The following is a 26,053-nucleotide window of genomic DNA, read 5'->3' as shown; positions in this document are numbered from 1 at the left end:
TTGGTTGATGCACGGAATAAAATAAGTGTTTAGTATTCAAGAGCATATGGATGACGTTTTTTTTTTTTACCCTGCCCCTGTTCTGACAAGTGCATGATAATGGCCCATTCTAAATCAAAACTAATTTCTCAAATTATTTAGGATTTGTTGAGACTAGTGCTTCATTTATAAATCGGGAGCTCGACATGGGGTTAACCTGGGGAGCTCTGAGGTACAGGAACCCCATGACAAAAAAATGACCTTTAAAATAAAGCATTGCCTGCCTGTTATGGCATTCGCATAGTGGCATGGAACAGTCGAGTTGAGGCACTTACAAAAGTTAGACAAGCAGATTTTTTGGGTTGTAGCCTATGATCCCAGAAAAATGTGTCCTTTAATAAACACATTTCATGCAATTCTATCTTTCTCTTGTTTTACTTTGTTAAAACAATATTTGGAACGTGATCAAATATTTTAGTAGCCTACAGCAGACGGTTTAGACTCTTCTCTTTTCAGCAGCAGGAGCCATTTGCTTTCCAACCTGTGTTTTCCCCGATTGTATTGCGAAAGGACTGTTTTGTCTGCATGCTATTCACTGACAGATTTGAGGTGTGTTCCTGTCTGTAGGCAATTCCTTGTTATTGGGCTACACACAATCCACGAGCAGGTTATTTTTTTAAAGAAGCAGTTGATCCTCTGACTGGCCACTACATAATAAAAGCAGGTTCCCAGCACTCTCATGCTGCTATATTTATTGCTCAATTCTTTGAAAGCGCAATACTACTAAAAAAGAAACTGCACGTAACCTCCATCCACTCTATTCGAGTGCAGGTTATGGATTTCTTAATATTGTGTGTTCTAAGTCAAAAATAATTTCCACACATTTTATATAAGTAGGCTATATGTGAAGACCAGATTAAACTGAGAATACTGTGTAAGCATATTAAGTTCTTGTCAAATTGTGAATGAGAGACGGATGAAGTGTGTGCAGCTTGCTCAAGAAACAGAAGTGCCTCCCTTTCATACATCTTTTTGCATCATTCAGCCTTAGAAAATATTAGAAATCAGAACATATAGCCTAATACTTGTTGCATAAATAACTCTGAATTAAGAATATAGGAGGACCTGTTTCTTTGTTAAAACCGCTCAACACAGAATAGCCGAATGTTAGCACTCGCTCGAAAAAGATCCTTTATATTTTATTCAGCTATGTTCAATTGTATTGTTCCTTCTATAAAATAATGCCATGGATATTACAAGCAAATTTTGCCCTCTAAATTAGCTTCTCTGCGCTACGGATCCCTTTTACGGGATCATTTTCCTAAACAACCGCTGAATTGCAGGGTGCAAAATATTACAAAAAATATTTATAATCATGCAATCACATTTGGGTTGCGCGTTATGTTCAGAAAACTACAGCCTCGTTCCGGTCCTGAAAGGCAGAAAATTCCCAAACGTATCAGATTCAAAAATATTACTAAAAATATTTATAATCATGCAATCACAAGTGAAATATACCAAAACACAGCTTAGCTTGTTGTTAATCCACCTATCATGTCAGATTTTGAAAATATGCTTTGCAGCGAAAGCAATCCAAGCTTTTGTGAGTGTATCAATCAATGCTACAACAGCTAACCCCAAATTAGCATGGTCACGAAAGTCAGAAAAGCAATAAAATTAATCGCTTACCTTTGATAATCTTCGGATGTTTGCACTCACGAGACTCCCAGTTACACAACAAATGTTCTTTTTGTTCGATAAATATTACTTTTATAACAAAAAAAAACACCATTTGGGTTGCGCGTTATGTTCAGAAAACCAAAACCTCTTTCCGTTCGACGAAAATTCCAAAAAGTATCCATAATGTTCGTAGAAACATGTCAAATGTTTTTTATAATCAATCCTCAGGTTGTTTTTAACAAACATAATCGATAATATTTCAACCGGACCGTAACCTATTCAATAAGAGAGAAAAAGAAAATGGAGCGCTACCCCTCTCGCGCGCAGGAACAAATCAGAGGACACCTGACTAGTTTTGAAAGATCTCGCTCATTTTTCAAAATAAAAGCCTGAAACTATGTCTAAAGCCTGGTCACAGCCTGAGGAAGCCATTGGAAAAGGAATCTGGTTGATACCCCTTTAAATGGAAGAAAGACGGGCAAGGAAACACAGATTAAAAAAAAAAATATCACTTCTGTGTTAGATTTTCTCAGGTTTTCGCCTGCAGAATCAGTTTTGTTATACTCACAGACAATATTTGGACAGTTTTGGAAACTTGTGTTTTCTATCCTAATCTGTAAATTATATGCATATTCTACGATCTGGACCTGAGAAATAGTCCGTTTACCTTGGGAACGTGATTTAATTTTTTTAAATAATAATCTGACCCCTAACGTCAAGAGGTTAACTTGTGTGGCTCACAGCCATATGGCAAAGCCAGATCAGGGCCTAACATAAAGTCGACTCAGAATATGCTATTCTGTTCTTCTGAAATAGGATATTAAAAAAATCTTATCATAATGTTTCTTTAGACCTACCTAAAATGAATAAAAATTGATTGTGATGGCGTAGGCTATATTAAATTGATTAATTAGACTTTTTAAAATGTAGATGTTCCAAAGATCCGCATCAGTGGCTTGTAGACTATGCATGGAAGCCAGAGATGCTAAATGTGTATATGTTAATTAACGGTCAATTACCGTGAGACCGGCAGCTATTTGAATGACAATCACTGGCTGACAAAATATCACAACCGTCAAACCCCTAGACCCATGTGGCTCCTTTCCAGTTTCAGTCCTGATCCAATTAATGGACCAGACATTGTTCTTTCAAATCTGTTCAGACTAACCACAGACCCCATAAACAGGTCAAATAATCTTAGAACAAATCCATCCACTTTTGTTTTATACATCGGGTGCATCATATTTCATTCATTAAATAAATGTCTTAGGTTCTAAACTGGTCCCTGACAAGTAAATTGGCTATAAATTGAAAGTAAAATACAACTTGTTGAAAGGCACACTGGGTAAAATATATATGTATTTTAAGTTGCAGAGCTCAGCACACTAAACTCTCATGTGATCAACTCAGCTATTTGTGTTGCAAAGGCAGATTGAAATATTTCCCCATTCACTCCACATTGTTTTTCAAAATCAACTCACATTGAGCAAAAATCATTGGGTTAGTGGAGTATTCCATGTCAGGTCAACAATTTCCCAATTTGAAGTCCAGCTAACTTGAATATTTAAGCTACATGGACTTTTTATAAGTAGATTTTTTWAAACATTGTGTTCCTAATCAACTTGTAAAATAGATCAAATTAGCAAACCATGTAATGGTGTGTGTGTGTTTGTGCGTGTGTGTGCCTGTGCATGCAGGCACAAGTGTGTGCGTGTGTTGTGTTGTGTTTAAGTCAGTGTCTGTCTTTGACTTTTCTCCACTGACTCACAGGGCTGGCCTCATGCCTGGACACTGATGGTGTCTAAACTGCTCATTTTGCTGGAGCACATCATGTCCGTCTGTCTGTCTGTCTGTCTCTCTCCCCCTCTAACTCCCTCTTGCACTTTCTCTCTCTGAACGGATTTCACTGTCTTGTGATTGCTGTCTCCTTCTCTCTTTGACGTTGCCAAAATAAAACACACCAACATGCACAAACACAGACACACACACCATCTCTGGCTGCGATTAATGCTGAAGGATTGTTTCGAGAATACTGATTGGAATATCTTCAAAGATTTATCCAACCAGGACTAGGGCTGTGGCGGTCACAAAATGTTGTCAGCCGTGATTGTCAAGCACATAACTGTCGGTCTCACAGTAATTGACCATTAATTAACATAAACACATTTAGCATCTCCTGGCTTCCAAACATAGGATACAAGCCACTGATGCAGACCATTGGAACATCTATATTTTTAAAACCTATTAGGGATAGGTGTTCCGTTTCTTGTTAATCCAACCACAGTGTCAGATTTAAAAAATACTTTACGACGAAAGCATACRATGCGATTATCTGAGGACAGCGCCCAGCACAAAACATTACAAATAGTAACCAGCCAAGTAGAGGAGTAACAAAAGTCAGAAGTAGTGAAAAACTTAATTACTTACCTTTGATGATCTTCATATGGTTGCACTCACAAGACTCCATGTTACACAAATGTTTGTTTTGTTCGATAAAGTCCCTCTTTATGTCCAAAAACCTCGGTTTTGTTGGTGCGTTTTGTTCAGTAATCCATTGGCACAAAGCGCGGTCACAGCAGGCAGACAAAAAAAATCAAAAAAGTACCATAAAAGTTCGTCGAAACATGTCAAACGATGTTTAAAATCAAGCCCTCGGGTGGTTTTTGTCATAAATAATCGATCATATTTCAACCGGATAATATCTCCATTAATAGAAAAGGAAAAACAAGAAAGGCGCGCTCCCGGTCACGTGCAGGAAACATCTCTGGAAATGTCCACTGTCCTCTCATTGAAAGTGGTGTTTCTCCCTAATTTTTCAGAGTAAAAGCCTGAAACAATGCCTAAAGACTGGTCACATGTAGTGGAAGCCATAGGGATCGTGAATTGGGTCATAAGTCTTTGTATGGTGGATAGGCTTTCAATGGAAAAACAGCCATTTCAAACTAATAGCATTTCCTGGATGGATTTTCCTCAGGTTTTCACCTGCCATATCAGTTCTGTTATACTCAGCCATTATTGTAACAGTTTTGGAAACTTTAGAGTTTTCTATCCAATACTACCATGCATATGCATATTCTAGCTTCTGGGTCTGAGTAACAGGCAGTTTACATAGGGCACCTTATTCATCCAAACTACTCAATACTGCCCCCGGTCCCAGAAAGGTTAAAAGTCTAATATATCCATGTAATATAACCTACACCTTCAAGATAAATCCATTATTTATTTTAGACAGGTCTAAAGAAACATGATATGAAGAATACTCTGAGTTGTCCTTATGTTAGGTCCTGATCTGCCTATGCCATATGGCTGTGGGCTATGCTAGTTAATTTAGCACACAAGATTCGGTTAGAATTCCGTGGCATTATTTTATATTATTGTATGAAGAATAAAATTGAACAAAACTAAATAAAAATTGAAAGGATACTTTCTCCAAACGATTTGAGGGCATGCGCACACTGTGCTGAGGTGACCCATCAGTCAGGACTGGTTATTATTATTAAATTATTATTTACATATTTTTTGCATGTTATTTTTGCATTAATACGTGTCATATAAGTTTGCAAACAATGTAAAAAATAAAAATAATTGAGTTAATAAAGAAGCATGGTCTCTTTTTTGCTTTCTTGAGTAAGGCAGCTCCAAAATGTAGGTGTTTCAGCCTAGCTCAGTGCTTTCTATGGTTGTGGGGCAGCCAGCAGAAAATACGGAGCGTAGGGGTTGGTAATGTTCTCTAGTTGCGCTGCGATTGGCTCAGAGTTCTGTTACTCATGAGGACACTACCTCACCGCAAAATCTACAGGGAGAGCTCGAAAATTGCCATAGAGTTACATTGCTGTGCTGCCATAGAGTTACATTAGAAGTGCCCATCCAAGAAGGCTCAAGGTCATTGGCAATGACATCAAATCACATTATATCTACCGAAGCTTTGATTGTGGACTGGAAACTCTGAACTGGGTAATCTCAGACTTTAGTGAGACCAAGGCCCTTCTCCCCTGATTGCTCAGTTTGGCCGGGCAGCCAGCTCTAGGAAGAGTCTTGGTGGTTCCAAACTTCTTCCATTTAAGAACGATGGGGCCACATTTAAGTAGCATTGGACCTTCAATGCTACATAAATGTGTTGGTACCCTTCCCCAGATCTGTGCCTCGACACAAACCTGTCTCGGATCTCTACGGACAATTCCTTTGACCTCGTGGCTTAGTTTTTGCTCTGACATGCACTGTCAACTGTGGGACCTTATATAGACAGGTTTGTGCCTTTCCAAGTCATGTCCAATCAATTGAATTGACAACAGATGGACTCTAATCAAGTTAGAAACATCTCAAGGATGATCAATGGAAACAGGATGCACCTGAGCTCAATTTCGAGTCTCATAGCAAAGGGTCTGAATACTTAAATAAAGGTATTTCTGTTTGTACTTTTTTAAACATTTGCTAAAATAAAAAAACTAATTTTTGCTTTGTCATGAGGTATTGTGTGTAGATTGATGAGAAACATGTTTAATTTAATCCATTTTAGAATAAGGCTGTAATGTAACAAAATGTGGAAAAGGTCAAGGGATCTGAATACTTTACGAATGCACTGTATAGGCCTATAGGCTTGGCTACGTGAGGTGTGTGAGTATGATTCGAAAAAGTCGCCAAAAAAATGAATTGTTTATTGCCTTATGCTGGGCATCATTCACAAGTGATAATATATAGTTCACAAGTGACAGGCTAATATTGTCACCCATCAGAATATTATTGCTTTAATCTTGTCTTTACAAACACTAAATCATGTGTGACATTTATTTTGATTTAGAATTAACCCATTATCATGCACCTGTCTCGAAACAGGGATAGGGGAAAAATAAGTCATCAGTGCACTTAAATAGCGAATCGGCACGCTTTTTCCGTGGTTCATTTTCAGGTTGAAGCCTGCTTGACAGAGACAATAAGCTGCTAGCCATCAAGCTAACAAAGTTGGTACCAGATGAGTTTTGCAATGGAGCCCTCTGTCTGGAGAAATAAATGAACTGCTCCAACGCTGCAGGAATCCTTGCAATGGAACTCCGGTTTGTCCTAAACTTTGTTTCAGGACAAACCGGAGTTCCATTGCAAGGATTATAGGCTTGAGGTGGCTTCCTTGATCGCGCAGGTCGCCAGCCTACATAAGAAACTGGGGAAAACGCAGAGTAGAATGTTTACATTTTCTACGCCGGTGGCTGGACGCATCTCTGCCTTGTCTGTCGTTATCTGACTGGCCGATTTTGCACAGAGCTCCCCCATCTGATAGCGGAGTCGAAGGAGCACAGCAAGAGGAGCAAGGAAATCAACGTTGGTCTCATGCCACGAGCCATGAAAGCCGAAGACAGCGGCCTTCCGCAAAGCAGTCTACACTCCCAACGAGAAACCCATAGAGAATACAAACGAATAGTTTCACAGTCCTGGAGCCTGATGCACCTTAGGTCACTGGGGGTTCCTGTGTCTGCAGCCGCAGGGCCTACTTCTACAATTTTGAAGTTGACATCGGCAATCTTCTGTCCCTGCTCTGGATCGAGCGGGGCTTCTCCATCTGTCAGATGCCTGTGCCAGGAGCAACGGGCTCAAGTTATCCTGCCTCTCGCCCGTCCATAAAGGGTTTTCCGAATCTTGTGAAGCTTGATTTTGGGCAGCTCCATAGTAAGAAATATTACCCTTCCTGGTGCAAAAACAATGTCCTATCCCGGAGCTTGAGTAAATTACATTACTAATCTGCACCCAAATGTACTATGTCAAGACATGGAAATCAATTATATCTTAGTACATATGGGTTTTAATTACATTTTGAAGGCCAGCTCTAAACAGTTGAAACTGGATTTTAAAGAGCTGCTTGACTCTAGACACTAACAAAATACCCATCATATCTGGCCAAGTGCCCCCTCTGAATCGTGGCATTGAACACTAGCAGGATTCTCTTTACAACTGGCTACGTGATTAATGCAGCTCAATGGGTGTAACTTTTGTTGACATTTTTGGTACCTTTTGGAAACAAAACATGTTTTAGGAGGATGGGATCCACCCAAATCATTTGGGTTTCCTGGACCCTTTCACAGCATTAAGGCTGCATTGAGACAATGACTTATCAATGACCCAAGCCCAGCTCAGCTAATCCCTACCATTGTGATGCAGAGTTGTCATAATGCTTCAGCAAATGTACACCAGGGGCGTWGATAGACACAATGTAAGTAACCTAATTTATGTCCCTGTAGCTGCCCTGAATGCCTCTGCTGATCCTACAGCTATTGTATGTGCCTATGACCCAGATGTATACTGTTAGCACTGAGGCGGTATACCCTAGGAGGAAGTCCACTGTGTGCAGCTCACCCTGCACTAACATAAATAACATGAGCATATCTACTTATGCTAAGCTTCCCAATAAAGCAATGAAAACAAGTAAGCATCCCAGAAGAAAAGTGCTCAAAATAGCACACGTTAACATATGCAACTTAAGAAAAAAGGTAAGATGAAATCAAGAATATGCTTGTAACAGATGACATTCATATTCTGAAACTTACTTCGATAATACCGTTGATCAAGTGGTAGCAATACAAGGTTATAACATTTTCAGAGAACAGAAWTGCCAAATGGTGGTGTTGCTGTTTATTTTCAGAAAAACATTCCTGTAAAGATGAGGATCTCATGTTCAGTAATGTTGAAGTAGTATGGCTACAGGTTCATCTGCCTCACCTAAAGCCCATTCTGGTGGGAAGCTGCTATAAACCACCAAGTGCGAACAGTCATTGTGTGACATGTGTGAAAGCTTGATAGTGTATGTGATAGTTACGAATCCCTTTGGCCCTGCAGTCTAGGGGGGATGGAAACGAGACCCGTAACATAACTCATGCAAATTATAACAGTGAAAAGGAACAGTGACAAGAAAAACCACAGACAAATTAAATGTACTGTCAAACACTCAGGGTTTATTGTTTAAACACACAGTAATGGGGSGGGGGGMGMGGGGGGGGGCTGAGCTGGACCCAAGGAAAGAAATAATAAGTGTCCAAAAACACCCCTAAGCTAGTCTACCTGTTTCAACAGCTAGCTCGCTAACCAATAAAATACAGTGGGTGGTCCGCCCAGTTCTAACTAATGTTCTTTAGACAATATTTACCTACGGGTAGTGTATGCCCATGGGCGACTTGTCTTGGTACCCCCTTTTCCCACCATCAAACAAACACCATAACAAAACAATACTCACAGGATAACAGACAAAGTGCCATGTAGTTGCAAAAAACWAAAGAGAGATCTCCAGAGAGAACTGATTGGGATACTTTTAAACCAAGGGAAAGGGGATGTGATTGGGTAAGGGAAAAGGAGCAGGTGTGTCTTCTGATTAGCGACTGATTGGTGACTGACTGGTGACTGATTGGCAGCAGCTGTGAATGGGGCAGAAGGAAAGAAAATACACACACAGGATACCTGTATCCGTAACAGATATAAACAGAGAGATATATCTCCTGGGTGATTTAAATATTGACTGGCTTTCACCAAGCTGACCACTGAAGAAAAGCTTCAAACTGTAACCAGTCAGTCAACCAACCAGGATAGTTACAAACAGCACAGGAATGAAATCAACATGTATTGATCACATCTTTACTAATGCTGCAGAAATTAGCTTGAAAGCAGAAACCAGATCCATCAGATGTAATGATCACAATATAGTAGCCATATCTAGGTAAACCAATATTCCAGAGGCTGGGCCTACTATAGTGTATAAGAGGTCATACAATATGTTTTGTAGTGATTCCTATGTTCTTGATGTAAAGAATATATGTTGGTCCGTAGTGTGTAATAAGGAGCAAACATACGCTGCACTTGACACATTTATGAAATTGCTTATTCCAGTTACTAATAAGCATGCACCCATTAGGAAAATGACTGATTTGATGAGGAATTAAAAAAATTGTATGGTGGAGAGGGATGAGACAAAAGGAATGGCAAATAAGTCTGGTTGCACAATCGATTGGCAAACATATTGAAAATTGAGAAATCATGTGACTAATCCTAATGAAAAGATTAAGAAACTACAGTATGAAACAAAGATAAATGACAAAGAATGAGAGTAAAAAGCTTTGGAGCACCTTAAATCAAAATTTGTAAAAACTCACCTCCATCATTCATTGAATCAGATAGCTCATTCATCACAAAACCCACTGATAACTACTTTCATGATTTTTTTCATTGGCAAGATTAGAAAACTTGACATGCCAGCAACAAACGCTGACATTACACATCAAATTATATATATGACCATATTATGAAAGACAAGCACTGTAATTTTGAATTCCGTAAAGTGAGTGTGGAGGAGGTGAAAAACTTGTTGTCTATCAACAATGACAAACCACCGAGGTCTGACAACTTGGATGAAATTACAGAGGACAATATTGCCACTCCTATTTGCCATATTTTCAATTTAAGCCTACTATAAAGTGTGTGCCCCCAGGCTTGGTGTGAAGCAAGTCATTCCGCTACCTAAGAATAGTAAAGCCACCTTTACTGGCTAAAAAAAAATATATATATATATATATATATATATATATATATATATATATATATATATATATATATATATATATATATATATATATATATTTAACCTCTATTTAACCCTGCCAAACCCTCCACTAACCCGGAAGATGCTGGGCTAATTGTGCGCCGCCCTATGGGACTCCCGATCAAGGCCGGTTGTGATACAGCCCGGGAAAGAACCTGGTTCTGTAGTGACGTCTCTAGCACTGTGGCACTTGGGAGACCATAATAGCCGACCAATCAGCCTGTTACCAACCCTCAGTAAACTTTAGAAAAAAATGGTGTTGGACCAGATAGAATGCAATTTTAACATAAACAAATTGACAACAAACGTTCACCTTTCTTATAGGGAAGGACATTCAACAAGCACAGCACTTACACAAATGACTGATGATTGGCTGAGAGAAATCGATGATAAAATTATTGTGGGGGCTGTTTTCTTATACTTTTAGTGTGGCTTTTGACGTTATCGACCATAGTGTGCTGCTGGAAAAACATGTTATGGCTTTACACCCCCTGCTATATTGTGGATAAAGAGTTACCTGTCTACCAGAACACAGAGGGTGTTCTTTAATGTAAGCCTCTCCAACATAATCCAGGTAGTATCAGAAATTTCAAAACTTTGAGTAAAGCCAGTGTGTCTATGTATGCGGATGACTCAACACTATACATGTCAGCTACTCCAGCGACTGAAATGACTGCAACACTTAACAAAGAGCTGCAGCTATTTTCAGAGTGGGTGGCAAGGAATAAGTTAGTTCTAAATATTTCTAAAACTAAAAGCATTGTATTTGGGACAAAACATTCACTAAACCCTAAACCTCAACGAAATCCTGTAATAAATAATGTGGAAATTGAGCAAGTTGAGATGACTAAACTGCTTGGAGTAACCCTGGATTGTAAAATGTCATGGTCAAAACCTATTCATACAGCAGTTGCTAAGATGGGGAGAAGTCTGTCCTACGGGCCCTATTTTTGTCGCACCTGGACTATTGTTCAGTCTTGTGATCAGGTGCCACAAAAAGGGACTTAGGAAAATTGCATTGCAAATGGCTCAGAATAGGGCAGCATGGCTGGCCCTTGGATGTACACAGAGAGCTAAAATTAATATTATGCATGTCAATCTCTCTTGGCTCAAAATGGAGCAGAGATTGACTTCATCACCACTTGTATTTATGTGAGGTATTGACATGATGAATGCACATAGCTGTCTGTTTGAACTTCTGGCGCACAGCTCTGACACCCATGCAAACCCCACAAGACATGCCACAAGAGGTCTCTTCACTGTCCCCTAGTCCAGAACAGACTATGGGAGGCACACAGTACTACAGAGAGCCATGACTACATGGAACTCTATTCCACATCAAGTAACTGATGCAAGCAGTAAATTTAGATTTAAAAAACAGATACAAATACACCTTATGGAACAGCGGGGACAATGAAGCAACACAAACATAGGCACAGACACATGCATACACACACACGATAATATATGCACTATACACACATGTACACATGGATGTTGTACTGTAGATATGTGGTAATGGTGGAGTAGGCACCTGAGGTTACACAGTGTGTTGTGGGATCTGTGATTGTATTGTAATGTTTTTAAAATTGTATAAACTGACTTAATTTTACTGGACCCCAGGAAAAGGGATCCATAATAAATACAAATACATGCAAGCCAGATAGGCTATTATACTGTTGTAAATGTTTTTAAAACTTATTCAGGATCGATGTCCCTTCCACGGGACGGTTGAACTAACGTAGGCTAATGCGATTAGCATGATGTTGTAATTAACAAGAAAATATCCCAGGACATATCTGATATTGGGAGAGGTCGCTATTTACACTTTGGGGGAAAATCGTGCCCAATTTAAACGGCCTCGTACTCTATTCTTGCTCGTACAATATGCATATTATTATTAATATTGGATAGAAAACTCTAGTTTCTAAAACCGTTTGAATTATATCTGTGAGTAAAACAGAACTCATTTTGCAGCAAACTTCCTGACAGGAAGTGGAAAATCTGAAATCGATGCTCTGTTCTAGGGCCTGCCTATAAATGTGCTTGATATTTATTAGTATACATGCACTTCATACGCCTTCCACTAGATGTCAACAGGCAGTGAGAGAAGAAATGGAGTGTATAACATCATCTGAGGTCAAATAAAAGCTCTTGGCATGACGTGACCCCAATTTCCTGTTTTCTGGAGCGAGCGAGAAGGGACCTGGTATTTTGGGCACGCTCTCGCCATAACAAAAACCGCATGTCGTAATGAAGTTATTTTTAGAATTCTAACACGGCAATTGCATTAAGAACTAGTGTATCTATCATTTCCTATACAACATGTATTTTTTTGTAATGTTTATGAATAGTTATTTGGTCAGAATATGTGAGTGTCAGAAAAATATCCGGACGTTGTGGGAAAAAGATGCTACGTTAGCACAATGTATAACCACTGATTTCAGCTCTAAATATGCACATTTTCGAACAAAACATAAGTGTATGTATAACCTGATGTTATAGGACTGTCATCTGATGAAGCTTATCAAGGTTAGTCAAAAATTATATATCTTTTGCTGGTTTGTTACGATCGCTAACTTTTGCTGCTGGTAAATGGCTTGTGTTTCTGGCTATTGTGGTAAGCTAATATAATGCTGTATTGTGTTTGCTGTAAAACACTTAATAAATCGGAAATATTGGCTGGAATCACAGTGTCAAGAGGTTAATTAATGTGTGAAAGTTAAATATTTCTCAAAAATATTTTTAGAATTTCGCGCTCTGCCTTTTCAGTTGAATGTGGGAGGAGTTCTGCTAGCGGTTAGCAGGTTAAATTATAGCTAATACAGTAGCTAATACAATGAAAGAATACCATGATATTGTTTGAGGAGAGTGCACAATTTTCTTGGAAACAATTATTGGTACCATTTGAATGAAAACACTTAGAAGTTTGTGGAAATGTGAAAGGAATGTAGTATAATATAACACATTAGATCTGGTAAAAGATAATACAAAGAAAAGAAAAAACAGCTTTTTGTATTATCATCTTTGAAATGCAAAAGAAAGGGCATAATATATTATTCCAGCCCAGGTGCAATTTAGATTTTGGCCTCTAGATGGCAGCAATGTATGTGCAACGTTTTAGACTGATGCAATGAACCATTGTATTTCTGTTCAAAATGTTGTATCAAGACTGCCCAAATGTYCCTGATTTGTTTATTAATAACTTGTCATGTTCAAAACTGTGCACTCTCCTCAAACAATGGTATGGTATTCTTTCACTCTAATAGCTACTGTAAATTGGTGCAGTTAGATAAACAATACTTTAACCTCTCTGCGCTACGGATCATTTTCCTAAACAACCGCTGAATTGCAGGGCGCAAAATATTACAAAAAATATTTAGAATCATGCAATCACAAGTGAAATATACCAAAACACAGCTTACTTTGTTGTTAATCCACCTATCGTGTCATATTTTGAAAATATACTTTACAGCGAAAGCAATCCAAGCTTTTGTGAGTGTATCAATCAATGCTAGAACAGCTAGCCCCAAATTAGCATGGTCACGAAAGTCAGAAAAGCAATAAAATTAATCGCTTACCTTTGATAATCTTCGGATGTTTGCACTCACGAGACTCCCAGTTACACAACAAATGTTCTTTTTGTTCGATAAATATTACTTTTATAACCCGAAAAACGCCATTTGGGTTGCGCGTTGTTCAGAAAACTACAGCCTCGTTCCGTTCGACGAAAATTCCCAAAAGTATCCGTAATGTTCGTAGAAACATGTTAAATGTTTTTTATAATCAATCCTCAGGTTGTTTTTAACATACATAATCAATAATATTTAAACCGGACCGTAACCTATTCAATTAAAGAGAGAAAGAAAATGGAGAGCTACCCCTCTTGCGCGCAGGAACTAATCAAAGGACACCTGACTAGTTTTGAAAGATCTCGCTCATTTTTCAAAATAAAAGCCTGAAACTATGTCTAAAGCCTGGTCACAGCCTGAGGAAGCCATTGGAAAAGGAATCTGGTGGATACCCCTTTAAATGGAAGAAAGACGAGCCAGGAAACACAGATGTAAAAAAAAAAAAAATCACTTCTGTGTTAGATTTTCTCAGGTTTTTGCCTGCAGAATCAGTTTTGTTATACTCACAGACAATATTTTGACAGTTTTGGAAACTTGTGTTTTCTATCCTAATCTGTAAATTATATGCATATTCTACGATCTGGACCTGAGAAATAGTCCGTTTACCTTGGGAACGTTATTTAAAAAATATAAAAAATCTGACTCCTAGCGTCAAGAAGTTAAGCTTTCTGCCAATATCAGATATGTCTATGTCCTGGGAAATGTTCTTGTTACTTACAACCTCATGTTAATCGCATTAGCCTACATTAGCACAACCGTCCTGCAGGGGACACACCAATCCTGAAGAAGATTTATAATGTTAGGAAATTGAAGAAATAAATATAGTAGGCCTAGTCAATAGAAAGTTGATGGGATCCTCCTCTTTTTAATAGAGACCATCACTCTGTTTTCTCTTGCAATTGCATAGCCTATAGAAATGTTGCGCAACATGAGCTCATGGGCTCTCATGTTGTGTTTGATTAGATTTTCGATTACATTTGCAATGATGTCAGAGTGATTAGAGGGACAATAGAGTGCTGAGTACCAGGCAGTTAGCAAGTTTGGTAGGCTACTAATGACCATCAGGATGCATTAGAGCATGGAGAAGCCTAATTACCGTGACTAAACGGTCACTTGGAATTTGACTGCCTTCCATGATTCGTGACCGCTGGTGTGGTGGTAATACGGTCACCGCAACAGCCCTACCCAGGACTCATCCATCAACAGTGTCTTCAGAAAGTATTCACTCCGCCTTTACTTTTTCCACATTTTGTTGTGGTACAGCCTGAATTAAAAAATGATTAAATTGAGATTTTGTATGACTGATCTGTTTACACACAATACCCCATAATGTCAAAGTGGAATTTTGTTTGTAGAACATTTTAGAAGGAACCTGCAAGTAAACATTTCGTTGGACAATGCATGCCATTTGTATACCGTACATACGACTAGTACAACTTGATTATCTGGCCTATTTGACCTGTGGCATTGCTGTGAGGGAAGTGTCCATTTGTATGTGTGGGGGTGTGGGTGGGTGGTTGTGTGTGTCGGTGCTCTCTGCGTCCACGGATATTTGAAAGATCCATTGGATTTACCAATACTTTCGTCATGGACAAGATGCAAAGTATAGCTACAGCTTTCGAATACCAGTGTTGTCCTGAATACAGCTGCTGGTATCGACACAGCTCTGTCTTCTGTAGCTAAAGCCGTCTAGACTGGTTGAAGCCGAGTGGGAAGAATTATTTTGAAAGTGATTGTCTGCCGTGAATCATCATAATCCATACACAGGTAAGAGTGTACAAAGTTAAAATGCCAACATAGCTACATCTGCAAACATTATTGTCTCAACTCTATCAAAAGGTTGTTTTCATTGCTAGTTATTGTTACCTATATACCTAGATAGCTAGCTAGCTAGACAGTTGCATACAGGTAACGTTATGGCTTGCTTCGTCCGGCAACAAGCCATCTATTACAGATGGATTATTGGGTTATAGATTTCGAGGTCATTTTCAACTATCTGGCTAGCTAGATGAATAACATTTACATCTAGCCAGCAGGTATGTCACGTCCTGACCTTAGTTCTTATGTGTGTTGCTTGTTTTAGTGTTGGTCAGGACGTGAGCTGGGTGGGCATTCTATGTTGTGTGTCTAGTTTGTCTGTTTCTGTGTTCAGCCTAATATGGTTCTCAATCAGAGGCAGCTGTCAATCGTTGTCCCTGATTGAGAATCATATATAGGTGGCTTGTTTTGTGTTGTGGATTGTGGGTGGTTGTCTTCTGTCTGTGTTCTGCACCAGATAGGACTGTCTCGGTTTTCACATTTGTTATTTTGTATAGTGTTCACGTTATTGTCTCTTCTTTATTAAATCATGTTGAACACTAGCCGCGCTGCATTTTGGTCCTCTCCTTCACCCCAGGAAGAAAGCCGTTACAAGGTAATTATGAAGCTAAATGTTTGCTWAATCTTGCTAGTTACCTTGTAGTGTCTGCTTTGCCATTGTTGGCTGGAAACAGGTTACGTGTGTACAGGTCATTTTAGTACAGCTGTAGCAGTCAACAGGCAATAACAAGCTATAGGACAATAACTTCATGTTTTAACCTATTTCTACAATCTCTTTCAGCATTAACCTGCCAACAGTACAGGGAGATAATCGAGAGTGAACAAGCAACACTTCAGGTATTTTCTTTGTACTTTGAGCTTTTTGCTTGAACTTGGGATCAATTAATGTTATTGCTGGTATGCAAGGTTTTACTGTATTGTCTATTATTGTCTGCTTTCCTTCTTTACAGCTTCAATTGTCTGGAGCCTGGTGTTGTTGTGGCCAAGGAGCTTTCACTCAGATGGATCCAGGTTTCAGCTGCTGTGCAATGTTGACGTCCTTCCTCCCAGAGATGCGAAAGCATCCCCCGGACTGTACACAACCCGGCAAACATATTTTTGAGAAGATCAGGACTTTTTAAATAAAAAGGCCATGGATATTACATCGTAGGACAGAAATACAGTATGCACTCAGGATAGATTACTTTGTTCAAATCATAACATGACCTGAACCAACGATACTCAAAGGACATTATGAAATAGGCCTAGGTCTAAATAGTGTTTTTAACTTTACGCATTTGTTAAGTTTTTCCTAAGGCTACTACCTTTAGCAATATAAGTTAATAAAGTATTTTATTGTTGAAATATTTTCTTCGTTTTTTTTAGCACTTCCTCATGCTTTCGCACGTGGCCACTGTTATGTGTTCCCATGTGAATTCTTTGAGATATGAGTATGTCTACAATGCTAAATGGGCATAAGCAAAAAGCAGCACTGTAGCTGTTCAATCTGAATGTTTATCTTTATTATATAACAATGGGCCATTTAAAACTGTTAATGGTTTGCCTAATGGTTTAAGTTAGTGAGATAATGTTCAGAGAATCCATTTTGGCAATTTGGTGAAAGTATTCCTTTTCTAAATATATGTTTTCCAGAAATGTGTAATAAATCAATTGTGAAAATCACAGCAAAATGTTTGAATGCCCTTTTGTTCTAAATGGGATTATGAATGTATCAACTTTTAAAGCAGCATTACTTCCCCATGTTCCCTCCAACTACAATTTTGAATCTCTGAATCTGTACTTTTATCGAATGTAAAAAAACACCATTTCAAATTTTGGAACTTAATACTGAAAAGAGATGGTGGGTCACATATTTGGTTAATTGATCGCTGGCTCGACAAGTGGAAGAGGTAGCTAATTTATTTGTTTGCTCATCTATCACTGATCAGAGACATTTAGCATGCAATAATGTAGCCTGAATCAAGTATATTATATATCTATTGATAGAGCCTAGGCTATTTTCCTATCATCCCAATGAAACAAAAAATCCTGTCTCACACGCAAATTCCTAACTTTATTCTGTAATCCGTAGGTTGCATTATCAAAGCACATCAACTATGCATGTCAAAATATTGCTATAAAACATTTAAACAAAGTTGGTGTACGTTAAGATACCTTGATATTTAAACAATTCTCTTCATCTCCCCGTTATTTTTAAAATATATTTTTTATTCATGAGATGATCTGCCATCTGTATAGTTATCAACTTGATGACAAATAGGATATATTTTGTCGTTCATTGGATGTTATATAGCAAGCTTAGCAACTTTGCTCATTTGACTATAGTTTGACTGCCGTTACAAAGTTTGTATGATTCAACAATGCTATAGCTTACTCATGGTGTGCTCTGTGTATCCTGAGTGCGTTCTGTGTTGAGATTGCTGAAATGCGCTGAAATAAATGGCCTGTTTCACAATTCTCAACAATGTCCCTGGCAATCAAAACTACTCTGTCATTACCAAATATCAGTTTCACTTGATTGCGCAGCAATCATTTTATTTTGGGGGATCCCTGGCATAGTGACCATACTTCGGTTTTAAATGCTTTAAATGGGCACTTCCAGTTTTTGCGGTATTTCCGGGACTCTCAGGTTAAATATGAATTATTCCCAATATTGAAACTTGATAGATGTTTGGGAAAATATTCATCCCTGCTTATGTATCCCTATTATGCATTAGTCATATACACTAAGTGTACAAAACATTAAGAACACCAGCTCTTTCCATGACATAGACAGATAAGGTGAATACAGGGGAAAGCACTGATCTTATTATTGATGTCAGTTGTTTAATCCACTCCATCAGTGTAGCTGAAGATGATTGAGACATGGATTGTGTATGTGTGCCATTCAGAGGGTGAATAAGCAAGTGCTTTTGAACGGGGTTTGGTAATATGTGCCAGACGCACCGGTTTGTGTCAAGTACTGCAATGCTGATGGGTTTTTCTGCATTTTTTGGTGGGGGGCTCCCGAGTGACACAGCGGTCTAAGGCACTGCATCTCAGTGATAGAGGCATCACTACAGACCCTGGTTTGATTCCAGGCTGTATCACAACTAGCTGTGATTGGTAGTCCCATAGGGTGGCACACAATTTGCCCAGCGTTGTCTGGGTTTGGCCAGGGTAGGCCGTCATCATAAATAATAATTTGTTCTTAACTGACTTGCCAAGTTAAATTCATGCTCCACAGTTTCCCGTAGGTATCAACAATGATCCACAATCCAAAGGACATCCAGACAACTTGACAACTGTGGGAAGCATTGGCTTCAACATGGGCCAGCATCCCAATGGAACACTTTTGACACCATGTAAAGTCCATTCCCTGAATTGAGATTGTTCTGAGAACACTCAGTGTATGGTTGTGATGTCACCCAGATTCTGATTTGATTCTGACTGGAGAGGAGCCATAAGCTCAACATGGATCTCTTTTACATTATGGAAATGAAAGGAGTGTGTGTGTGTGTGTTCGTTAACCATGCCGAGGTTGGCATAGCTGTCACGTTCTGACCTTTATTTTCCTTTGGTTTTGTCTTTAGTTAGTATGGTCAGGGCGTGAGTTGGGGTGGGCAGTCTATGTTATGTGTTCTATTTTGAGGTTTGTCATTTGGCCTGATATGGTTCTCAATCAGAGGCAGGTGTTTTGCATTGTCTCTGATTGGGAACCATATTAAGGTCGCCTGTTTTCACTGTTGGTTTGTGGATGATTGTTCCTGTTCGTGTGTTCCTGGTTTTTTCTGTGTTCACTAGTTCGGGACTGTAGCTTCGTTGGTTTTTCGTCTGTTTATTGTTTTTGTTCATATTGAGAAGTATTCTAATAAATTATGGATACGCACCACGCTGGGCTTTGGTCCTCCTCTCCTTCTACCGATGAAAGACGTTACAATAGCAGTACCTTTGTAGTGTGATTGATGGGTGCCTGTACACTCTGACCCTGCTGCACACACACACATTTTACCCCTGGGTTTGTATGACATCCTCTCTGTCCAATCCCATCCAATCTCCCCGGCCTTGTTTTTTAAGGAACAAAGTAGGAAATGTTTTAAAAAATTTGCAAAGAAATATTACTAAATTAAATTCTTATTTAACGTCCTCCCTGATTCAGACTCTTCTTCCGTTTGATGACTACTGAACAAGATCTCTGCTTCCTCCCCCTTCAGGTGATGTCATAGTCTACATCAATGACATCTGTTGCCTGGGCACAACGCACGCCGACGTGGTCAAACTCTTCCAGTCTGTGCCCATCGGCCAGAGCGTCACCCTGGTCCTCTGCCGGGGATACCCCCTACCATTTGACCCCGAGGACTCTATTGGGGCGTCCACCAGCGCCTCCCTGACCACCATGGGCCTGGAACACCGACCCCTGGTGGTGAATGGGCGCAGTAGCTACGACCCTTACCTGGAGTACCTCTCCCTGAGCTCCCAGCTCCCTCCCCAGGCTCTAACACAGCCCGGGGCACCCCACCTTGATGGGTCCTCGCTACCTCCCACTACCGCCCGGTCTGCACAGGCCATGACACCGCACGACGATAACATCTCCATGGCATCGTCGGGGGCGACAGGGATTGCCGGGGGCGTGATCCAGGGGGCAGAACTGCTGACCGTAACCATTGTGAAGGGGGCGGAGGGGTTCGGATTCACCATCGCCGACAGCTCCACTGGGCAGTGTGTCAAACAGGTGGGGTGTTCCTCTCGTGCTACTCTCGTGTGGTGTTACTTTTGTGGGGTGTTACTCTCGTTACTCTCAGTATGTTGTAAATGTAGCCTTGTGTATTCTATTGATCGCTCTGTCCGCCTGTCTGTCCTTTCATCAGTCTGTCTGTCATCACTCCTACTTTTCCATCCTCATACCTGACTATGTTCTGTGTTGTACAGGTGTTGGAGCCGGGTGTGCAGGGCGGAGTGGGTCTGAGTGAAGGAGACCTAATCCTGGAGGTGAACCAGCAGGGTGTTGTGGGGGCAGGACATGGACGTGTGGTGGAGCTGCTCAAAGAGTGTTCTGTCGGAGCCGAGGCCACGCTACTCATACAGAGAGGAGGGGCAGGTAAGTTTCTGTGTCTCTTAAATAGCCTTTCTCTGACTGTCTATATTACCCTTTTCACCAGGGGCGCAACTTTGGTTTTAGAAGTGGAGGGGACATATATTTACATACGGTACCAGTCAAAAATTTGGACACACCTACTCATTCCAGGGTTTTTCTTAATATTTACTATTTTCTACATTGTTGAATAATAGTGAAGATATCAAAACTATGAAATAACACATATGGAATCATGTAGTAACCAAAAAAAGTGTTACGTTTAAGTTTACATTCAAACGGCTCTCCTGTGAAATAGTGACCTGCGACGTACGCCTAGCTTCCTGAAACAGGTCACATTTGTGGAATTTTTTTCCTTCTTAATGCGTTTGAGGCAATCAGTCCATATTATGGCAAGAACAGCTCAAATAAGCAAAGATAAACGACAGTCCATCCTCACTTTAAGACATGAAGGTCAGTCAATCTGGAAAATTTCAAGAACTTTTAAAGTTTCTTCAATTGCAGTCGTAAAAACCATCAAGCGCAATTATGTAACTGGCTCTCATGAGGACTGCCACAGGAAATGAAGACCCAGAGTTACCTCTGCATCAGAGGATAAGTTCATTAGAGTTACCAGCCTCATAAATTGCAGCGCAAATAAATGTTTCACAGAATTCAAGTGACAGACACATCTCAACATCAACTGTTCAGAGGAGAATCAGACCTTCATGGTCGAATTGCTGCAAAGAAACCACTACTAAAGGACACCAATAAGAAGAAGAGACTTGCTTGGGCCAAGAAACACGAGCAATGGACATTAGACAGGTTAAATCTGTCCTTTGCTCTGATGAGTCCAAGCACAGAGGAGGATGTGTGATGGTGTGGTGGGTGCGTTGTTGGTGACTGTCAGTGATTTATTTAGAATTCAAGGCAAACTTAACCAGCATGGCTACCACAGCATTCTGCAGCACTACTCCATTTAATGTGGTTTGCCTTAGAGGGACGATCATTTGTTTTTCAACAGGATAACGACCCAACACGCCTCCAAGCTGTGTAAGGGCTATTTGACCAAGAAGGAGAGTGATGGAGTGCTGCATCAGATGACCTGGCCTCAACAATCACCCAACCTCAACCCAATTGAAATGGTTTGGGATGAGTTGGACCCCAGAGTGAAGGAAAAGCAGCCAAGTGCTCAGCATATGCGGGAACTCTTTCGAGACTGTTGGAAAAGCATTCCAGGTGAAGCTGGTCGAGAGAATGCCAAGAGTGTGCAAAGCTGTCATCAACGCAAAGGGTGGCCAGTTTGAAGAATCAGGATGGCACATCAATGCGAGCAGTGGCAAGAAGGTTTGCTGTGTCTGTCAGCGTAGTGTCCAGAGCATGGAGGCGCTACCAGGAGACAGGCCAGTACATCAGGAGATGTGGAGGAGGCCGTAGGAGGGCAACAACCCAGCAGCAGGACCGCTACCTCCGCCTTTGTGCAAGGAGGAGCACTGCCAGAGCCCTGCAAAATGACCTCCAGCAGGCCACAAATGTGCATGGTCCTGCTGCTGGGTTGTTGCCCTCCTACGGCCTCCTCCACGTCTCCTGATGTACTGGCCTGTCTCCTGGTAGCGCCTCCATGCTCTGGACACTACGCTGACAGACACAGCAAACCTTCTTGCCACWGCTCGCATTGATGTGCCATCCTGGATGAGCTGCACTACCTGAGCCACTTGTGTGGGTTGTAGACTCCGTCTCATGCTACCACTAGAGTGAAAGCACCGCCAGCATTCAAAAGTGACCAAAACATCAGCCAGGAAGCATAGGAACTGAGAAGTGGTCTGTGGTCACCACCTGCAGAACCACTCCTTTATTGGGGGTGTCTTGCTAATTGCCTATAATTTCCACCTTTAGTCTATTCCATTTGCACAACAGCATGTGACATTTATTGTCAATCAGTGTTGCTTCCTAAGTGGACAGTTTGATTTCACAGAAGTGTGATTGACTTGGAGTTACATTGTGTTGTTTAAGTGTTCCCTTTATTTTTTTGAGCAGTGTATATACACACAGTACCAGTTTAAAGTTTGGATATATATATATATACAGTTGTTGTCTAAGGTTTACATACACTTAGGTTGGAGTCATTAAAACTTGTTTAAATGACTCCAACCTAAGTGTATATATTTTTTTTTATCCAGTCAGATATTCACTCCAAAAAGCCTACCTGACCACTGAGGTGTCCGCATGTTCCTAAAGCACACCGTTGCCACGGTTTGTTTCACATTCCAATGATAAAAGTGGGGGGGGGGACAAAAATGCATTTCATAATGTGGGGTGGACATGTCCCCCGCCGTCCCCAGTGAAAGTTGTGCCCATGCTTTTCACACTACTGAGCTCAGCAGACTGGCTTGTTACGCATCCACCATAGTTTGTGGACCCGTGATGGAAAGGACAATGTGAGAAGAATGTGAAAATAGTATCTATCTTTTTCTCTCTCTCTATCTTTTTGTTTTCACTAAGTAAGACGTATGTTCAAAGGCGAACGGTGGCTATAGGACCAGGCCTGCCTTCAGAGGGACCAAACATTTTCCAATATGTTTTATCAAACTCAAAAATAAAGAAATAACAGAAAACATAGCATCACTTAATGCGCCAGACACTATATCTTCTGTACTCGCACCATTCTACTTCTAGTGAAGGAGCAGCAATGCTTTTTGATGACATTATGAATTAATCATACAGGCCTGGCCACACTTCGGGCTGCCACACAGAACTGGCACGGACACAACATGTGACGCACAGCATAAAATACATAAAAACTGTTTACACAACCTATGGTAGCCAAACACCAATAGCGACAACAACAGTGTCACAAGGTGACAGGCTCGTGGTGCTGAAAGGACAGCGACCGTAATACCTGTGCACTCCATGGCATTGAAGGAGAACATGTTTTGGTCAAACACGTAGACAAGGCTGATAGACAGGCAACAGCAGTCACACACAGCATCAAATAATGTTAAAGAATAAGCAGCCCATTCACTCTAGTAGGCCTCATGAAATCATAACAATACAAAAAAGCACAACCATTTTTCTTCCCGAAAAATTCACAAACCAACTATTTTATCACGTTCATCACAATAACTGGTGATCTAAAGTTTAAAATGTAACAATGTTTCACAGTTATTATTTTCAAAGAGATAGCTAACCACAAACAAGCTGCAACAAAAACCACTGCCACTCACCAGATGAAGATCATTTGTAAATAAAGTTTAAAAGAAGTTTGGAAGTTAATCTTGAAAAGGGTGATGCTAACAATTTAGCAACAACATCGACCTTGAAGTTAATAACAGCTGCTGCAGCTGCCGTCATTGTCACACTACTGCAACAGTTGATGCTTGATCAGAAAATGTGATCAGAGGCTCTGTATGGAGGGTGTGATGCAATTGCGGAGCCTCGGGAAACAAGCAGACGCCAAATTGAGCTCATTACCGAAAGACTGATAAGGAGCAAGATACATACCATTCTGTATACTTCTGGCCCTTCTTAAGACACTGTTAACCTCCAGATGAGTTTCAATGCCATACAACACTCCTTCCGTTGCCTCCAACTGCTCTTAAATGTAAGTAAAACTAAATGCATGCTCTTCAACCGATCACTGCCCGCACGTCCAGCATCACTACTCTGGACGGTTCTGACTTAGAATATGTGGACAACTACAAATACCTAGGTGTCTGGTTAGATTGTAAACTCTCCTTCCAGACTCACATTAAGCGTCTCCAATCCAAAATTAAATCTAGAATCGGCTTCCTATTTCCCAACAAAGCATCCTTCACTCATGCTGCCAAACATAGCCTCGTAAAACTGACCATCCTACCGATTTACAAAATAGCCTCCAATACTCTACTCAACAAATTGGATGCAGTCTATCACAGTGCCATCCGTTTTGTCACCAAAGCACCATTGCGACCTGTACGCTCTCGTTGGCTGGCCCTCGCTTCATACTTGTCGCCAAACCCACTGGCTCCAGGTCATCTACAAGTCTCTGCTAGGTAAAGCCCCGCCTTATCTCAGCTCACTGGTCACCATAGCAGCACACACCCGTAGCAAGCGCTCCAGCAGGTATATATCACTAGTCACCCCCAAAGTCAACTCCCCCACTGGCCGCCTTTCCTTCCAGTTCTCTGCTGCCAATGACTGGAACGAACTGCAAAAATCCCTGAAGCTGGAGACTCATATCTCCCTCACTAGCTTTAAGCACCAGCTGTCAGAGCAGGTCACAGATCACTGCACCTGTACATAGCCCGTCTGTAAACAGCCCATCCAACTACCTCATCCCCATACTGTATTTATTTATTTATCTTGCTCTTTTGCACCCCAGTATCTCCACTTGCACATTCATCTTCTGCACATCATTCACTACAGTGTTTAATTGGTATATTGTAACCACCACGGCCTATTTATTGCCTTACCTCCCTTGTCTTACCTCATTTGCACACACTGTATATATACTTTTTCTACTGTATTATTGACTATGTTTGTTTATTCCATGTGTAACTCTGTGTTGTTTTATGTGTCGAACTGCTTTGCTTAATTCTTGGCCAGGTCGCAGTTGTAAATGAGAACTTGTTCTCAACTAGCCTACCTGGTTAAATAAAGGTGAAATAAATAAATAAAAATACAATTTTCACATTCTTTCTCACATTGTCCTTTCCATCACAGGTCCACAAACTATGGTGGATGCATAATGTAAGCTCTCCGTGTACATTTAAGGGTCAGCCGTACTCCCCTATTCTGAACCAATTGCAATTTTCCGAGGTCTCTTTGTGGCACCTGACCACACGACTGAACAGTAGTCCAGATGCAACAAAACTAGAGCCTGTAGAACCTGCCTTGTTCATAGTGTTAAAAATGCACATCAACGCAATATTAGGGCAGACTTCTCCCCATTTTAGCTACTGTTGTGTCATCATGTTTTGACCATGACAGGTTACAATCCAGGGTTACTCCAAGCAGTTTAGTCACCTCAACTTGCTCAATTTCCACATTTTACAAGATGTAGTTAAGGTTAATGGTTTAGTGAATGAATTGTCCCAATTGCATTGCTTGTAGTTTTTGGATTACCTGGATTATGATGGAGGCTTCCATTAAAGAACACCCCCTATGTTCTGTTAGACAGCTAACACTTCACCCACAATATAGCAGAGGGCGTAAAGCCATAACATACATTTTTCCATCAGCAGACCATGATCGATAATGTCAAAAGCTGCACTGAAGTCTAACAAAACAGCTCCCATCTTTTTATCATAAATTTCTCTCAGCCAATCAGTCATTTGTGTAAGT

The 26,053-nt window shown here is 40.4% G+C and overlaps 2 protein-coding genes and 1 long non-coding RNA gene across 3 annotated transcripts in view; all 3 read left to right on the top strand.

The window, feature by feature from the left end:
• LOC139028760 (membrane-associated guanylate kinase, WW and PDZ domain-containing protein 2-like) overlaps positions 1-23,508 on the top strand; it is a 122,023-nt gene extending 98,515 nt beyond the window's left edge. The window contains exons 9-11 of the mRNA XM_070446850.1: positions 19,875-20,392; positions 20,590-20,758; positions 23,456-23,508. Coding sequence (XP_070302951.1) covers positions 19,875-20,392; positions 20,590-20,758; positions 23,456-23,508 — 740 coding nt within the window. The remainder of the gene's footprint in view (positions 1-19,874; positions 20,393-20,589; positions 20,759-23,455) is intronic.
• LOC111973858 (transcription initiation factor TFIID subunit 4-like) overlaps positions 1-26,053 on the top strand; it is a 747,250-nt gene that overhangs the window by 518,388 nt on the left and 202,809 nt on the right. The window lies entirely within an intron of this gene.
• On the top strand, positions 15,908-17,278 carry LOC139028850 (uncharacterized). The gene is made up of 3 exons (XR_011481091.1): positions 15,908-16,276; positions 16,463-16,518; positions 16,632-17,278. It is a non-coding gene; the product is annotated as an uncharacterized lncRNA (long non-coding RNA).

Source organism: Salvelinus sp. IW2-2015, linkage group LG15 (assembly GCF_002910315.2).
Source record: "Salvelinus sp. IW2-2015 linkage group LG15, ASM291031v2, whole genome shotgun sequence".
In the NCBI taxonomy this organism is placed as follows: Eukaryota; Metazoa; Chordata; class Actinopteri; order Salmoniformes; family Salmonidae; genus Salvelinus; species Salvelinus sp. IW2-2015.
Note: the sequence above shows the minus strand (reverse complement) of the source record. Positions and strands in the feature narration are given on the sequence as shown.